This window comes from Pagrus major, chromosome 15 (genome assembly GCF_040436345.1).
Source record: "Pagrus major chromosome 15, Pma_NU_1.0".
NCBI classification, from domain to species: domain Eukaryota; kingdom Metazoa; phylum Chordata; class Actinopteri; order Spariformes; family Sparidae; genus Pagrus; species Pagrus major.
In genome coordinates, this window is record NC_133229.1 from 25,137,577 (window position 1) to 25,152,379 (window position 14,803).

The following is a 14,803-nucleotide window of genomic DNA, read 5'->3' on the forward strand; positions in this document are numbered from 1 at the left end:
CGATGTGTTGAGTTGTTATTTCATTACACGGCCTCTGTCACAGCTTTTCTTGTGGTTCTGTTTGCATCTTTGAGTCGCTGATGAAAGTCTGAAGATTGAATTAACAAACATTTTGATAACCTATCACCCTGGACGATGCATCACCTTCTATACATAATCTCACTCTTTATATGCAAGAGGAGCAAACCTAGTAATTAGTAATTAGCAGTATTGTAAAAAGTACTCAAAAGTCATACTTGAGTAAAAGTAAAGATGTTAAAATATGAATTTGGTAGAAGTGAAAGTCACCGATACTAATAGTACTTGAGTCTTAAAGTATCTGATATTAAATGTATTTGAGTATCAAAAGTAATTTTCAGGCACTAAATTTACACAAATGTCAAAAGTAAAAGTAAATTACACATGTTTACATGTATGTACTGTGTAATATGAGTCGACTGATGAGGCCTGGCCGACAATCAGATCTGATATTCAGCATTTTACTGATTATCCAAATCAGAATTTTTTTTTCCCGCCGATAAATCAATTTAAAAATGTCTCTGATGCAGCAGAATATGTAAAGTAACTAGTAACTTAAGTTATCAAATAAATGTAGTGGAGTAAAAAGTACAATAATTTTCTCCAAAATGTAGAGAAGTAGAAGTATCAAGCAACAGAAAATGGAAATACAAGTACTTTCCAATTGTACTTAAGTACAGTACTTGAGTAAATGTACTTAGTTACATTCTATAACTGAGAGATAAGTGACATAAACTACATAAACAGTCAACAACAGATCAATAAGATGTTTATTTTTACTGCAAATGATCGATTTCGAATATCAGTGATCACCTGAAAAAAACAAAAACAAAACATTGGTTGATCCGGAGCAAAATAGTTGTCACAGACAGTTCTCCAATTCTGTATCAAGTCATATCCACAACAACAACAACAACAACAAATATGATTTTATTTAATGCAGATCTATTTTTTTAATCCTTGATATGATGACGTTTGCATACTTCACCGTGGCTTTAAAGGTTATCAGTGGCCCCATTTTCATAAAAACATCCCTTAAAAATGTCCCCAGGATTAAAAACAAAAGGCCTCTTCAGGACACGACACACTGTCTGAGGGTTACTAGGATCACTCTCCCCTCCTGTTTGCCTTCCTGCTGTTTCTTCATCGTGTGATAATGAACAGACAGGCTGCAGACAGACGCAGTGGAAAACAAGGTGAAGGCACGGGGGTTAATTTTAATCCAGCTAGGGAGCGTCTGGAAAGGTGAGCGCTGCACCTGCTGCGCGTAATTCACACGACCAGCACCAGATGTAAACCAGTACGTCTCTGCATTCACCAGATTACATTATTAGACACTAATCCTGCGGCTTTTTGTGATTTTATTCCTCTGATACTTTTCTACAACGCCAAACTGCTGCAGGTAGAACAGCCGAGAACAACAGGAGAGGGTTAAAACGCTCAGCTGGTCGGACTGCAGGGCTCCGTTTGTTGATATTCTACGAGGACATAAACAAACGTGGCCGTGTCCGATAATGGATGCAGCTCGGATAACTTCTCCTGGTCCCTGCTTGTGATGCTGAACAGCAGCGGCGGCGGCGCGCAATTACGTAACACCCTCCTCTCTCCCTCCTCCTGTCCTGTGCGCTATAACCGGATCAGCGTCTCTCCTCTCCGGTCCTGCACCTAACCTGACACCGGGCAGCTCTCAGGTACGACACTGAACATGATTATGCATCGAGGTGGGTCTTGTTTTGGATGCTTTCACGAGGATAAGTGAGTTTTTCCAAACAGCGGCGCAGACTCCATGCTGTGTTTTGGGAATATTGTTGTGATGCAGAAAAAAAGCGGGCAGACGGCTGCTGGTTAATGCGCATCATGGCGGAGAGGTTGACATTCACTTAAATCCTTCAAACATTTGATATAAAGCTTCTTGTTTTGGGTTTTTTTTCCTCCTCACTGTGCGCAGTTTCATCTGGTTTCGCACTTTTAAAGCGCACTGCGGCAGCTGTCGTGACGTTATATCCACAGTACATGAGTGGATGAGACAAATACGCGCATGTAGATGTTTGTCTGGTCCTGGCACAGAGTTCACCTGAGCAAGTCTGGCCAAGATCAAGTGGGGATTCATGTTACAGTTGGATTAAGCTACAGGGCTTTTCCACCTGGAGGAAACTAGACCCAGATGAAATAAATCCTCACTCACCTGGATGATCAAAAAAGAGGACTTTGTTGTGCCTGTGCAGATTGTTCCACTGAAGGTTATCACAATAACAGATTAACAGCAGTGTTTACTCTCCTCCTCCTCTGCAAATAACCTGTGTCAGTGCACTGCAGTGTTTGAGAAATGGCTGCTACCCCTATCAGTGAATTGGACCTGACAAAATGGAGGATTCTGGCTCGGGTTGAGGCTGTAGTAAGTCTGCGAAAGCAAAAGAAAAAAAGGGAGGGGGGGGGACGGTGCTGTGAAAACACGAGAGGCTTGTTTTGATGTGTCGGTGCACAGCAGAGTCGGGACAGGAGAGGAGAGGAGAGGAGAGGAGGGCAGGCTGGATGTGAGAGAGGAGAGCAGAGGTGTGGATGGATGGAGGAACAGAGTAGGAGGGGTGGAGGGTTTTGTGCTTGGCGCAGTTCAGTGGCCATTGATCCGATTCCTAATCTTCTGAGATGCACCGTTTACGAAAACATCTCCCGTCTGTCAGAAGTAACCTCCTGTTAACATATCCACAACTGTAGAGACAGCAGTCTTCTTATTTGTGAGCTGAGGACCCTCGAGAGATGTCTTCGTTGTTCTGCGCCACTCACCTGGGGAGTCATTAGCACTCTACTAGTGTTTATGTCCCCAGTGCTGCAGCGAATCTTCATCTGTGATCTCATGAAGCCCTTTCAATCCAACTGTGTTAAATCACCAACTTCTTTACTGTCTCTAATGGTTACAGATGGGTCTATTCCACCCTTGAAGATTATTTTGCGACGCACAAACAACCTGTGCAATAACTAGAGCATGAAAGGTTTTTGTTTCCCACCGTGCAAACCACCTGCACCCTGTACTAACTGTAATTTAATACTGTTTTTTAGCAGACAGACGGTTTCCTGACCTCAGCCAGCTCCAGTCACAATGGGAAAGGAGAAACTCCACATCAACATCGTCGTGATCGGCCATGTGGACTCCGGCAAGTCCACCACCACCGGCCACCTCATCTACAAGTGTGGGGGCATCGACAAGAGGACCATCGAGAAGTTTGAAAAGGAAGCCGCTGAGGTGAGGAGCGCTACCAAGGAATCTGCCAATGTCTTTTCCTCAAGATCAGGACGATGTGATAAAAGTCACACCAGCTACGAATAAATAACTAACTCTTCCTTATTTCTCAGATGGGGAAGGGGTCGTTTAAGTACGCCTGGGTGCTGGACAAGCTGAAGGCAGAGAGGGAGCGTGGCATCACCATCGACATCTCGCTGTGGAAGTTTGAAACCAGCAAGTACTACGTGACGATCATCGATGCCCCGGGTCACAGGGACTTCATCAAGAACATGATCACCGGGACCTCCCAGGTGTGTAACATGAGGATGCTCAGCCATTCTGTGTGCATTGCATGCTGTACGGCAGTTGTGGGGTCCTTTTGTACGCCCGTGCCTCTGAGAAACAAAGACAGATGACTGTCATCTTATCCTGCAAGTTATAGTACAACATACGGAGGCCACGAGGGGCAGGCGAAGATATCTTAAACTCTGGTGATCCATTTTCTAAGTCTGAGCTAAAATGTTTTCTGTCCTGTGTTTATGACTTGAACACTGGTGGGGAAAAAAGTTTTGCCAGGATCTTTCTAAGTTCCTTCATTTTTTGCAATCTGTGAAAACGGGGGGGGGGAAAAAAGTTCTGTTGATTTTTTTTTTTTCATGTGAGTAAAAAGTTCAGAATTACTTTTTTTGTAACCACATTAAAAGTTTGCTTCTCCTGATTTTTTTTTTCAGGTGTGAAACCAGGTCAAATTAAAAAAAATGTACATCCTAAAATATTTTTTTTCCCTGAAATTTTTTTTTCTTTTTCAACCAGGTTTTGCACATGAAAAAAAGTTTTCCTCCTGGATTTTTTTTTTTTTCCTAAAATGTTTTTTTTAGTCACACATGAAAACAAATTTTCCTGAAAAAAAAATAAAAATCCCCTGGATAATAAAATTCACTCAGTTTCACACATGAAAAAAAATTCAGAAAATCTTTTTTCCTGAAATTGTTTTTTCACCCTTGAAAAAAGGATTTCTAATAGGAAAAGAAAAAAAAATCCTAAAATGTTTTTTTGTCACACATGAAAAAAAAGCAAAATAAATCTCTGGATTTGTTTTTGATTATCATGTTACGCCCCTGGTGTAGGGGAACCCAGGACATAACATGATGTGTGTCTCCCCATTCTTTTCACTCCCAAGAAAGTCAGCGTCACAGAGGAGTTACATTCAAAGTAGCCTTTATTATATTATAGGGTCATAACAATCAGAATAACATGAATATCACACAGTTTCACACATGAAAAAAAAAAATCTGAAAATCTTTTTTTTCCTGAAAATCTTTTCACACATGAAAAAAAATACTACAAAAAAATTCACAAAATTTCATTTTTTGAAAAAAAAAAAAAAAAAAAATCTCTGGATTTTTGTGAAAAAAAAAAATGTCATGATGAAAAAAAAATGAAAGGAATCAGAGAAAGATTAGCAGAGTAAAAAGAAAACTCACTCAGTTTCTCACATGAAAGAATTTTTTTTATTTTCCTAAAATGTTTTTTTTTGTCACACATGAAAAAAACATTGTTCTAGAAAAAAATCTCCTGGAAAAAAAATCACTCAGTTTCACACTTTATAAAAAAAAAATCTCTGGATTTGTTTTTGATTATCAGAATAACATGAACATTCACTCAGTTTCACACACGAATTACGGAAACCCTAAAGGGCCATGCATTCATACATTTTATTTCCTCCATTTTCCCGTGATAACGAGTTAATTTCATTTGTTTTCTCGGGATCTCGAGTTATTATCTCAAAATAACAACTGCCGTTTTCCCGAGATAACGGGATAATTTTCTCGAGATCTCGAGATAACTAAACTTTGTTTTCCCGAGATAACGATATAATTTTCTCGAGATCTTGAGAAAACAAAACGATAGTGTAGTATATGAAATCTTTGCAGGAAACATCATTCAGTGTAGCAATGTCAGAGGAGCAGGAGCATATCGATCACCGCATCACATATCTTTTCATCAAGGCCTGACACAGGCTGAAATAGCATTATGCCTTGCTATTACAGATAATATACACATTAGTGTGCATAATCTAAAAAGAGGTTAGCAAAGCTTCAGCTATATCAGCGGCGCAATCTAAGTGAGCCTGATGCCGTCGTTAACTACATAGCTGACCAGCTATGTAGTTAATGACAAGATCTCGAATTAATTACATCGTTATCTCAGGAAAACAAAGTTTCGTTATCTCGAGATCTCAAGAAAACAAATGAAATTAACTCGTTATCACGGGAAAACGGAGGAAATAAAATGTATGAATGCATGGCCCTTTAGGGCTTCCGTACACATGAACAAAACATTCTCAAAATCTTTTTTTCCTGAAAATCTTTTTTTTCCAGAAAATCTTTTTTTTTCCAGAAAATCTTTTTTTCCTGAAAATCTTTTCACACATGAAAAAAAAATACTACAAAAAAATTCACAAAATTTCATTTTTTGAAAAAAAAAATCTCTGGATTTTTTGAAAAAAAAAGTCATGGATGAAAAAAAGGAAAGGAATCTGAGAAAGATTAGCAGAATAAAAAGAAAACTCACTCAGTTTCACACTTTATAAAAAAAATCTCTGGATTTGTTTTTGATGATCAGAATAACATGAAAACTCACTCAGTTTCACACATGAAAGAATTTATTTTATTTTCCTGAAATGTTTTTTTTTGTCACACATGAAAAAAAAAAAATCCTAGAAAAAAAACAAAATTTTACTGTAAAAAAAAATTCACTCAGTTTCACATTGAAAAGAAATCTCTGGATTTGTTTTTGATTATCATGTTACGCCCCTGGTGTGGGGGAACCCAGGACATAACATGATGTGTGTCTCCCCATTCTTTTCACTCCCAAGAAAGCCAGCGTCACAGAGGAGTTACATTCAAAGTAGCATTTGTTATATTATAGGGTCATAACAATCAGAATAAAATGAAAATCACTCAGTTTCACACATGAAAAAAAATCTGCAAATCTTTTTTTTTCTGAAAATCTTTTTACACATGAATTTCTTTTCATTCATTCAGTTTTCATTTTCAAAATTTCACAAAATCTCTGGAATTTTGTGAAAAAAAAAATCTCATGGATGGAAAAAAAGGAAAGGAATCTGAGAAAGATTAGCAGAATAAAAAGAAAACTCACTCAGTTTCACACTCTATAAAAAAATTCTCTGGATTTGTTTTTTTATTATCAGAATAACATGAAAATTCACTCAGTTTCACACATGAACAAAACATTCTGAAAATCTTTTTTTCCAGAAAATCTTTTTTTTTTCAGAAAATCTTTTTTTTTTTCAGAAAATCTTTTTTCTCCAGAAAATCTTTTTTTCACACATAAAAAAAAATACTCTGGATTATTGTGAAAAGAAAAATCCCATGGATGGAAAAAATGAAAGGAATCTGAGAAATATTAGCAGAATAAAAAGAAAATTCACTCAGTTTCACACATGAAAGAATTTTTTTTATTTTCCTAAAAAAAAATGTTTTTTGTCACACATGAAAAAAACATTGTCCTAGAAAAACAAAAACCCCTGGAAAAAAATCACTCAGTTTCACACTTTATAAAAAAAATCTCTGGATTTGTTTTTGATGATCAGAATAACGTGAAAACTCACTCAGTTTCACACATGAACAAAACATTCTGAAAATTGTTTTTTTCCTGAAAATCTTTTTTTCCTGGAAATCTTTTTTTTCCCTGAATTTTTTTTTTCATAAATGAGAAAAAAAAAAAAACTAGAAAAAAGAAGTCTCATGGATGGAAAAAATGAAAGGAATCTGAGAAATGTTAGCAGAATAAAAAGAAAACTCACTCAGTTTCACACATGACAGAATTTTTTTTATTTTCCTAAAATGTTTTTGTTTTTTTTGTCACACATGAAAAAAACATTGTCCTAGAAAAAAAATCCCCTGGAAAAAAAATCACTGTTTCACACTTTATAAAAAAAATCTCTTGATTTGTTTTTTATTATCAGAATAAAATGAAAAATTAACTCAGTTTCACACATGTACGGAAGCCCTAAAGGACCATGCATTCATACATTTTATTTTCTCCGTTTTCCCGTGATAACGAGTTAATTTCATTTGTTTTCTCGAGATCTCGAGTTATTATCTCGAAATAACAACTGCCGTTTTCCCGAGATAACGGGATAATTTTCTCGAGATCTTGAGAAAACAAAACAATAGTGTAGTATATGAAATCATTGCAGGAAACATCATTCAGTGTAGCAATGTCAGAGGAGCAGGAGCATATCGATCACTGCATCACATATGTTTTCAATCAAGGCCTGACACAGGCTGAAATAGCATTATGCCTTGCTATTACAGATAATATACACATTAGTGTGCATAATCTAAAAAGACATTAGCAAGGCTTCAGCTATATCAGTGGCGCAATCTAAGTGAGCCTGATGTCGTCATTAACTACATATCTGACCAGCTATGTAGTTAATGACAAGATCTCGAATTAATTACATCGTTATCTCGGGAAAACAAAGCTTTGTTATCTCGAGATCTCAAGAACATTATCCCGTTATTTTGGGAAAATGGCAGTTGTTATTTCGAGATAATAACTCGAGATCTCGAGAAAACAAATGAAATTAACTCGTTATCACGGGAAAACGGAGGAAATAAAATGTATGAATGCATGGCCCTTTAGGGCTTCCATACACATGAACAAAACATTCTCAAATATTTTTTTTCCTTAAAATCTTGTTTTCCTGAAAATCTTGTTTTCCTGAAAATCTTTTTTTTCCAGAAAATCTTTTTTTCCAGAAAATCTTTTTTTCCAGAAAATCTTTTTTTCCTGAAAATCTTTTAACACATGAAAAAAAAAATACTACAAAAAAATTCTCAAAATTTCATTTTTTGAAAAAAAAGTAATGGATGAAAAAAAGGAAAGGAATCTGAGAAAGATTAGCAGAATAAAAAGAAAACTCACTCAGTTTCACACTTTATAAAAAAAATCTCTGGATTTGTTTTTGATTTTCAGAATAACATGAAAATTCACTCAGTTTCACACATGAACAAAACATTCTGAAAATCTTTTTTCCAGAAAATCTTTTTTTTTCCAGAAAATCTTTTTTTTTCCCAGAAAATCTTTTTTTTTCCAGAAAATCTTTTTTCCCTGAAATCTTTTTTTCACACACAAAAAAAAATACTTGAAAAAAAATTCACAATTTTTTAAATTTTTTTTTTGAAGAAAAATCCCATGGATGGAAAAAATGAAAGGAATCTGAGAAATATTAGCAGAATAAAAAGAAAACTCATCTCTGGATTTGTTTTTGATTATCATGTTACGCCCCTGGTGTGGGGGAACCCAGGACATAACATGATGTGTGTCTCCCCATTCTTTTCACTCCCAAGAAAGCCAGTGTCACAGAGGAGTTACATTCAAAGTAGCATTTGTTATATTATAGGGTCATAACAATCAGAATAAAATGAAAATCACTCAGTTTCACACATGAAAAAAAATAATCTGAAAATCTTTTTTTTTTCTGAAAATCTTTTCACACATGAATTCCTTTTCATTCATTCAGTTTTCATTTTCAAAATTTCACAAAATCTCTGGAATTTTGTGAAAAAAAAAAAATCTTATGGATGGAAAAAAAAGGAAAGGAATCTTAGAACAAATAGCAGAATAACATGAAAATTCACTCAGTATCACACATGAACAAAACATTATGAAAATCTTTTTTTCCTGAAAATCTTTTTTTCACACATGAAAAAAATACTAGAAAAAAAATTCACAAAATTTATTTTTTTGAAAAAAAAAAAATCACAAAATTTATTTTTTTGAAAAAAAAAATCACAAAATTTATTTTTTTGAAAAAATTTTTTTGGATTATTGTGAAAAGATAAATCTCATGGATGGAAAAAATGAAAGGATTCTTAGAAAGATTAGCAGAATAAAAAGAAAACTCACTCAGTTTCACACATGAAAGAAAAATTCTGAAAATGTTTTTTTCCTGAAATGTTTTTTTCACACATGAAAAAAGATTTCTCCTAGAAAAAAAAAATTCTCTGAGAAAAAAATGTTTTTAACTCCTGAATTTTTTTCTGAATTCGGTTTCACAAATAAACAAGGAAAGGAATCTTAGAAAGATTATCGTGGCTAAACTTTTTTCCCCCAGCAGTTTTCAAGTCATAAACATGGGAGAGAAAACAGTTTAGATCAGACTTCTCTTCATTTTCCCCTCAGGGATTCTGTAAGAACAGGCTTTTATACCTTGCAAGACCATTCACCTGGTGAATAGTGTAAGTTGTCCACATTGTTGTATTTCAAGTTAGTAGTACCGTTAGATATGCCAGAATTCATATCAAAGAAATGTTTATCAAATGTATAACTCTTAATTGTGTAGGACATGACCTACCTCAACTTGAGCCCTATTTGCATGGACTAGTATTACCTGAGGACTTGTAGTAATTTGTAATAACTGCTGAGGTCATCTGTGATCTAAATCCCAGGCTAATCTGTCGTAAATTACCTTCCACATTAACATTCACTTTCTTTAGTCAGACAACTGAGCAAGTAAGAAATTTGATCGCAGCTCAAATATGTAGACGAGATGAGATCGGCTGTATTGATGTTTTAAATTAGCGACAAACAGGGCCCTGTACAAATATGGCTTTTTTCTTCTACAGTTACACTATAAACGTTTGCCCTTAAATGAATGAATGCTATGGTCAAAGCTGCTGTGCACCAACAGTACTAACGTTCGATCTTTGCATCTTCAGGCAGACTGTGCTGTGCTGATTGTGGCAGCTGGTGTGGGAGAGTTCGAGGCAGGTATTTCAAAGAATGGACAGACCCGCGAGCATGCCCTGCTGGCCTACACTCTGGGAGTGAAGCAGCTCATTGTGGGCATCAACAAGATGGACTCCACCGAGCCAAACTACAGCCAGAAGCGTTACGAGGAAATCGTGAAGGAAGTGAGCACCTACATCAAGAAGATCGGCTACAATCCGGACACCGTTGCCTTTGTACCCATTTCAGGCTGGAATGGAGACAACATGCTGGAGCCCAGCCCCAATGTAAGTAGAGAACACAGAAGAGTGATGCAAATGCTAGAAAGATGAGCATGTAAGCAAGCTTGAATTTAAATACTAATTTGCATGGATGGTCCCAGGGATGGGAAGCTGTCGCACGAAGGTTAACCAGTTCCTGCGACTGTCAAGAGTTTGAGTGACCCTTTTCCCCTTCCAACAAAAACACCACAGCAGTGCTCTCGGGCTAGGTATTCAAATCATCTCTATGCAACTATGGCTCATCAAAGGCCACTGTCAAACTTTATCTCACTTTTACCACAAAAAATGAGCCAACTGAGTCCTTTTGATCAAAATTAGTCTACCTAAAAATGTACTGCGACTAAAAAAAGAACAATCCAATTAGTTGTTCTTTTTCTTGTTCTTTTTCTGCTGTGATCCCAAACTTAAATCCTCTGAACTGAATACGGCACATTGTCTTTTTCTTTCTAGATGTCATGGTTTAAAGGATGGAAGATCAACAGGAAAGAAGGCAACGCATCAGGGACCACACTGCTGGAGGCTCTGGATGCCATCCAGCCGCCCACCCGTCCAACAGACAAACCTCTGCGTCTGCCCCTGCAGGATGTCTACAAGATTGGAGGCATGTATTAAACTGATTAGAAGAAATTGATCAAATTAAATGTTGTGGGAATAGTGGGTGGTCTTATTGTGAAATGGGCTCTCGATCCATGGTGTATGAAACACCTCTTGGTCAGAGTACTGCCTTCATGTTGACTTAAATGTCCTTCGCTAAATGCTCTCTGTGCTGAACCTCTTCTCAGGTATTGGAACAGTGCCCGTAGGCCGCGTGGAGACAGGCGTACTTAAGCCTGGCATGGTGGTGACCTTTGCCCCGGTCAATGTGACCACTGAGGTGAAGTCTGTTGAGATGCACCACGAGGCACTGACTGAGGCCCTCCCTGGCGACAACGTGGGCTTTAACGTCAAGAACGTGTCGGTCAAGGACATTCGCCGTGGCAATGTGGCTGGTGATAGCAAGAACGACCCACCGCAGGAAGCTGCCAACTTCACTGCTCAGGTAGACAATGCAAGGGATCTATTTATAGAAACGAAACATCAGCATGATTCCACACAATCAGCTCTTTCTTGAGTCAGAACTGATACTGATAGTCTGGATAAATATTTGTTTCAAAATCTATTTTTATGCTTCCTATCAAAAAAGTTTTCTTTGAATCTCACTTGGCAGTCACGCTGAGGGCATCACCCAGAGCTGATTCAAAATAAGACAATCCCTGCAATCATCACTGAAAGAGCCAACAGTCCAGTCTTTGCAGTAAGGAAGGACGTAATCTCTCTATTAAAATGCCATCCATGTTGTCTCTTTGCTTTGTAGGTGATCATCCTTAATCACCCCGGCCAGATTAGTGCCGGTTATGCTCCTGTGCTCGACTGCCACACGGCTCACATCGCCTGCAAGTTTGCAGAGCTCAAGGAAAAGATTGATCGCCGCTCCGGCAAGAAGCTTGAGGACAACCCCAAATCCCTCAAGTCGGGAGATGCTGCCATTGTGGATATGATTCCTGGCAAGCCGATGTGTGTTGAGAGCTTCTCTGAGTACCCTCCACTCGGTAAGTTCAAGTGTAGAGGATTGAATTTCACCAGCTACTGATCGCACTTCTCCCCCCATCAAAGGCTTTATGACTCCACTGTGAGTCATAACTATGGAAGCTCTGAGGGGCAAGTGAAGACTTTTTTTTTTCTGGTGATCCATTTTCTAAGTCGGATATAAATTGTTTTATCTCCTGTTTATAACTTCAGAACTGCTGGAAACATTTTTTTTTTTTTTTTTTTTGCCAGAATAACTTTTCCAAGTTCCTCAAATTTTTTTTTCATCTGTGAAATCGTGAAAATCTTGGGGTTTTTTTTTAAATCAGAAAAAACAAGATTTTCATGTGTAAAACAGAGTGAAAAAATTGTTTTCTAGCTGATTTTTAAAAAATGTTTCCCCATGTTTGAAACCAAGTGAAACATTTTTTTTCCAGGAGAAATTTTTTTTTCAAAGGTCGATGCACCGACACAAACTTTCCTCAGATCATGTGTATAACTGAAAGTATAAAGCCAGGTTCCCGCAACGCAGCTTAACAGTTGTACACATTTTGAGCATAAAACATAAGAAAACACAAAAGTACTGTACTCGTACTGACAGTAACCATTGTAACATAAACTATGATGCAACATGAAAAGTCACATATATCAAATGTTCCTGCTTGATCTGACTTGCTGATAATACACAATATTCCACCTGTGACACTGACGGCAGATTATAACACATTCCTCACCAAAACAAAGACATGACAGTAATGTTACATAACCTGCTAATGCACAATAAATGTTTCTTGTGTTTAGTGTTTACAGAGAAATCAAAACTCCCCTGGAAGAAAACATGAATGCTATAAGTCCTGTTTACAACATGAGGCAGTGCTAAATGTCACCCTCTTGTAGTCAAAATGAGTATTACAAAAACAAACACAATGAGCCTTACAAATTTTCTCCTGCCAAAAGTTTTTTTTCTTTGGTTTCACACGTGAAAAAAAAAGTCATAAAGGAGAGAGAATGATTTATGATTGATCAGACTGAGAAAATGGATCACCAGAGAACATTTCCTCACTTGCCCCTCAGGACTTCCGTACACACCAGATGAAAGCACCACAAAAAATATATCAACCTTTACTTTTCTTCACCTTGCAGGTCGTTTTGCGGTGCGCGACATGCGTCAGACCGTTGCTGTTGGTGTAATCAAGGGCGTGGAGAAGAAGGTCTCCACCACTGGTAAAGTCACCAAGTCCGCCCAGAAGGCCCAGAGGAACAAATGAATGTTGTGCTACTCTGCCGACCCCAAGGTCTCCCAGGGCAGGACATCGGTCATCCAACTCCATCCTACAATTGGCTACTTCAACGTAATAATCAAAGACTGGTTAATCATCACAATGCATCGCAAAAGCATTCGAAGGAAAGAAAAAACATCCAGATCCTTGAGGCGGCACTCCTGACTCCATTTCCGTGGTTAGATTACCATTACGTACAATGTAATATCAAACAGGTAGTTTTAAATGTACACTGTCAACTTGGCCCATTGCAATACCTTTCTGTCATATTGATATTGAGACATTGAACAATTAGAGGTCCTGAAATGTATCACCTCTTTAGCTCTCTGGAGTGCAGGTACTGGTCACTTTACATGGTACATGTCGTCCTGCTTTTAGTGTTTGTTTGCAACTCCATGGTGCTCTGTAGGAGCCCGTGGCAAGAAGTTAAAACTATGTTCTTCTGAGTGGTAGTTTAGTAGAACTTAGTGATTTGTTGTGTTTCAGCTTTAAAAAGTTCTCAAAACAAATGGTCGAAATGTGTCCTTGCCGAGGGACTCAGAGTAGGACACCTGTGGATTCTTAAGGCACTTTGATTGGCGTTTTGCTAACTTTGCACTTGCACTTGAAGAGCTTAAATTGGCATAAGCTACTGCACCTTACTGTAAGATGGCATGAGCCTCTTTGCAACATTAAACATGTTTCAACCAAAATGTTTGGCTGTGGTCTTTTATCAATACTTTACTTAACTAGATTTCTCAGGTATCTGAGTAGAGTACTTGAATATTTTTCTGACATCTTTTTACACAAATTTCTGTACTTTCAACATTTCCAAAACAGGCTTGTTACTTGAGTTTTAATGCAGTTGAGAATTATAGATTATTTTTATTTTGCGTCCTAAATTTCTTTCTGTCCTGTGTTTATGACTTGAAAATTTGTGGGAAACAGTGTAGCCAGGATAATCTTTCTAAGTTGCTTAATGTTATTTTCCATCTGTGAAAATGTGAAAAAAAAAAATCCAGTGAGAATTTTTTTTTCATGTGTGAAACCGAATGACAAATAAAAACGTCAGGAGGAAAAACAAAAAAAACTTTCTTGTATGAAAATGTGAAGAAAAAAAAGATTCAGGAGAAAAAAAAATCAGGAAAAGAAAAAACGCATGTGTAAAACTAAGTGAAGAAAAAGTTTTTCTCCTACATTTGTTTTCTGCTGAAAAATAGAAAAAAGTTTTTTCACTCAGTTACGGACATGAAAAAAGAAATTATCTTTCCCCCACATGTTCTGAAGTCATAAACACAGGAGAGAAAACATTTTAGAGCAGACTTAGAAAAGAGAGACCCAGACAGAGAGGGAGACTCTAACGGGGAGAAAAGGCGTTAGTGGGGGAATTTAATGTCCTGGGAGTCAGACTCAACAATCAACTATCTTTCTGGTGTGTTTACAAACAGCTCAGACAAATCCTACTGATTCTACCTTTAAGTTTAATAGTCTTTAAATTACATTAACATCAGGATCAGTTAGCTTTGCACAGAAATGCTGGTAGAAATGTCTTTCAGAGGGATACTTATTTACTTTTATACTTTGAGTACATTTCAGAGCCTGTACTTTATTACTTTTACTAAAGAAGTTTAATCAGCGCTTATACTTTCTTTACACGAGTATCTGTACTTCTTACTTCAGGGTAGAATGTGTATACT

General features: G+C 37.1%; 1 protein-coding gene across 1 annotated transcript; it reads left to right on the top strand.

Annotated features, from left to right (window-relative positions):
* Positions 1-1,621: 1,621 nt before the first annotated feature.
* Positions 1,622-13,352, top strand: eef1a1a (eukaryotic translation elongation factor 1 alpha 1a). The gene is made up of 8 exons (XM_073482118.1): positions 1,622-1,709; positions 3,076-3,259; positions 3,370-3,549; positions 9,991-10,287; positions 10,732-10,882; positions 11,064-11,320; positions 11,636-11,870; positions 12,991-13,352. The coding sequence occupies exons 2-8, from the start codon at positions 3,116-3,118 to the stop codon at positions 13,113-13,115; spliced, it is 1,389 nt and encodes a 462-aa protein (XP_073338219.1). The 5' UTR covers positions 1,622-1,709; positions 3,076-3,115; the 3' UTR covers positions 13,116-13,352.
* Positions 13,353-14,803: the final 1,451 nt, after the last annotated feature.

What these genes read in the sequence shown, in the direction of transcription:
- eef1a1a (XM_073482118.1), top strand. Translation starts at nt 3,116, where the DNA reads ATGGGAAAGGAGAAACTCCACATCAACATCGTCGTGATCGGCCATGTG. An exon ending in TGATCACCGGGACCTCCCAG is followed by an intron (nt 3,550 to 9,990) that starts GTGTGTAACATG and finishes TTGCATCTTCAG; the next exon opens with GCAGACTGTGCTGTGCTGAT. An exon ending in CTCTGAGTACCCTCCACTCG is followed by an intron (nt 11,871 to 12,990) that starts GTAAGTTCAAGT and finishes TTCACCTTGCAG; the next exon opens with GTCGTTTTGCGGTGCGCGAC.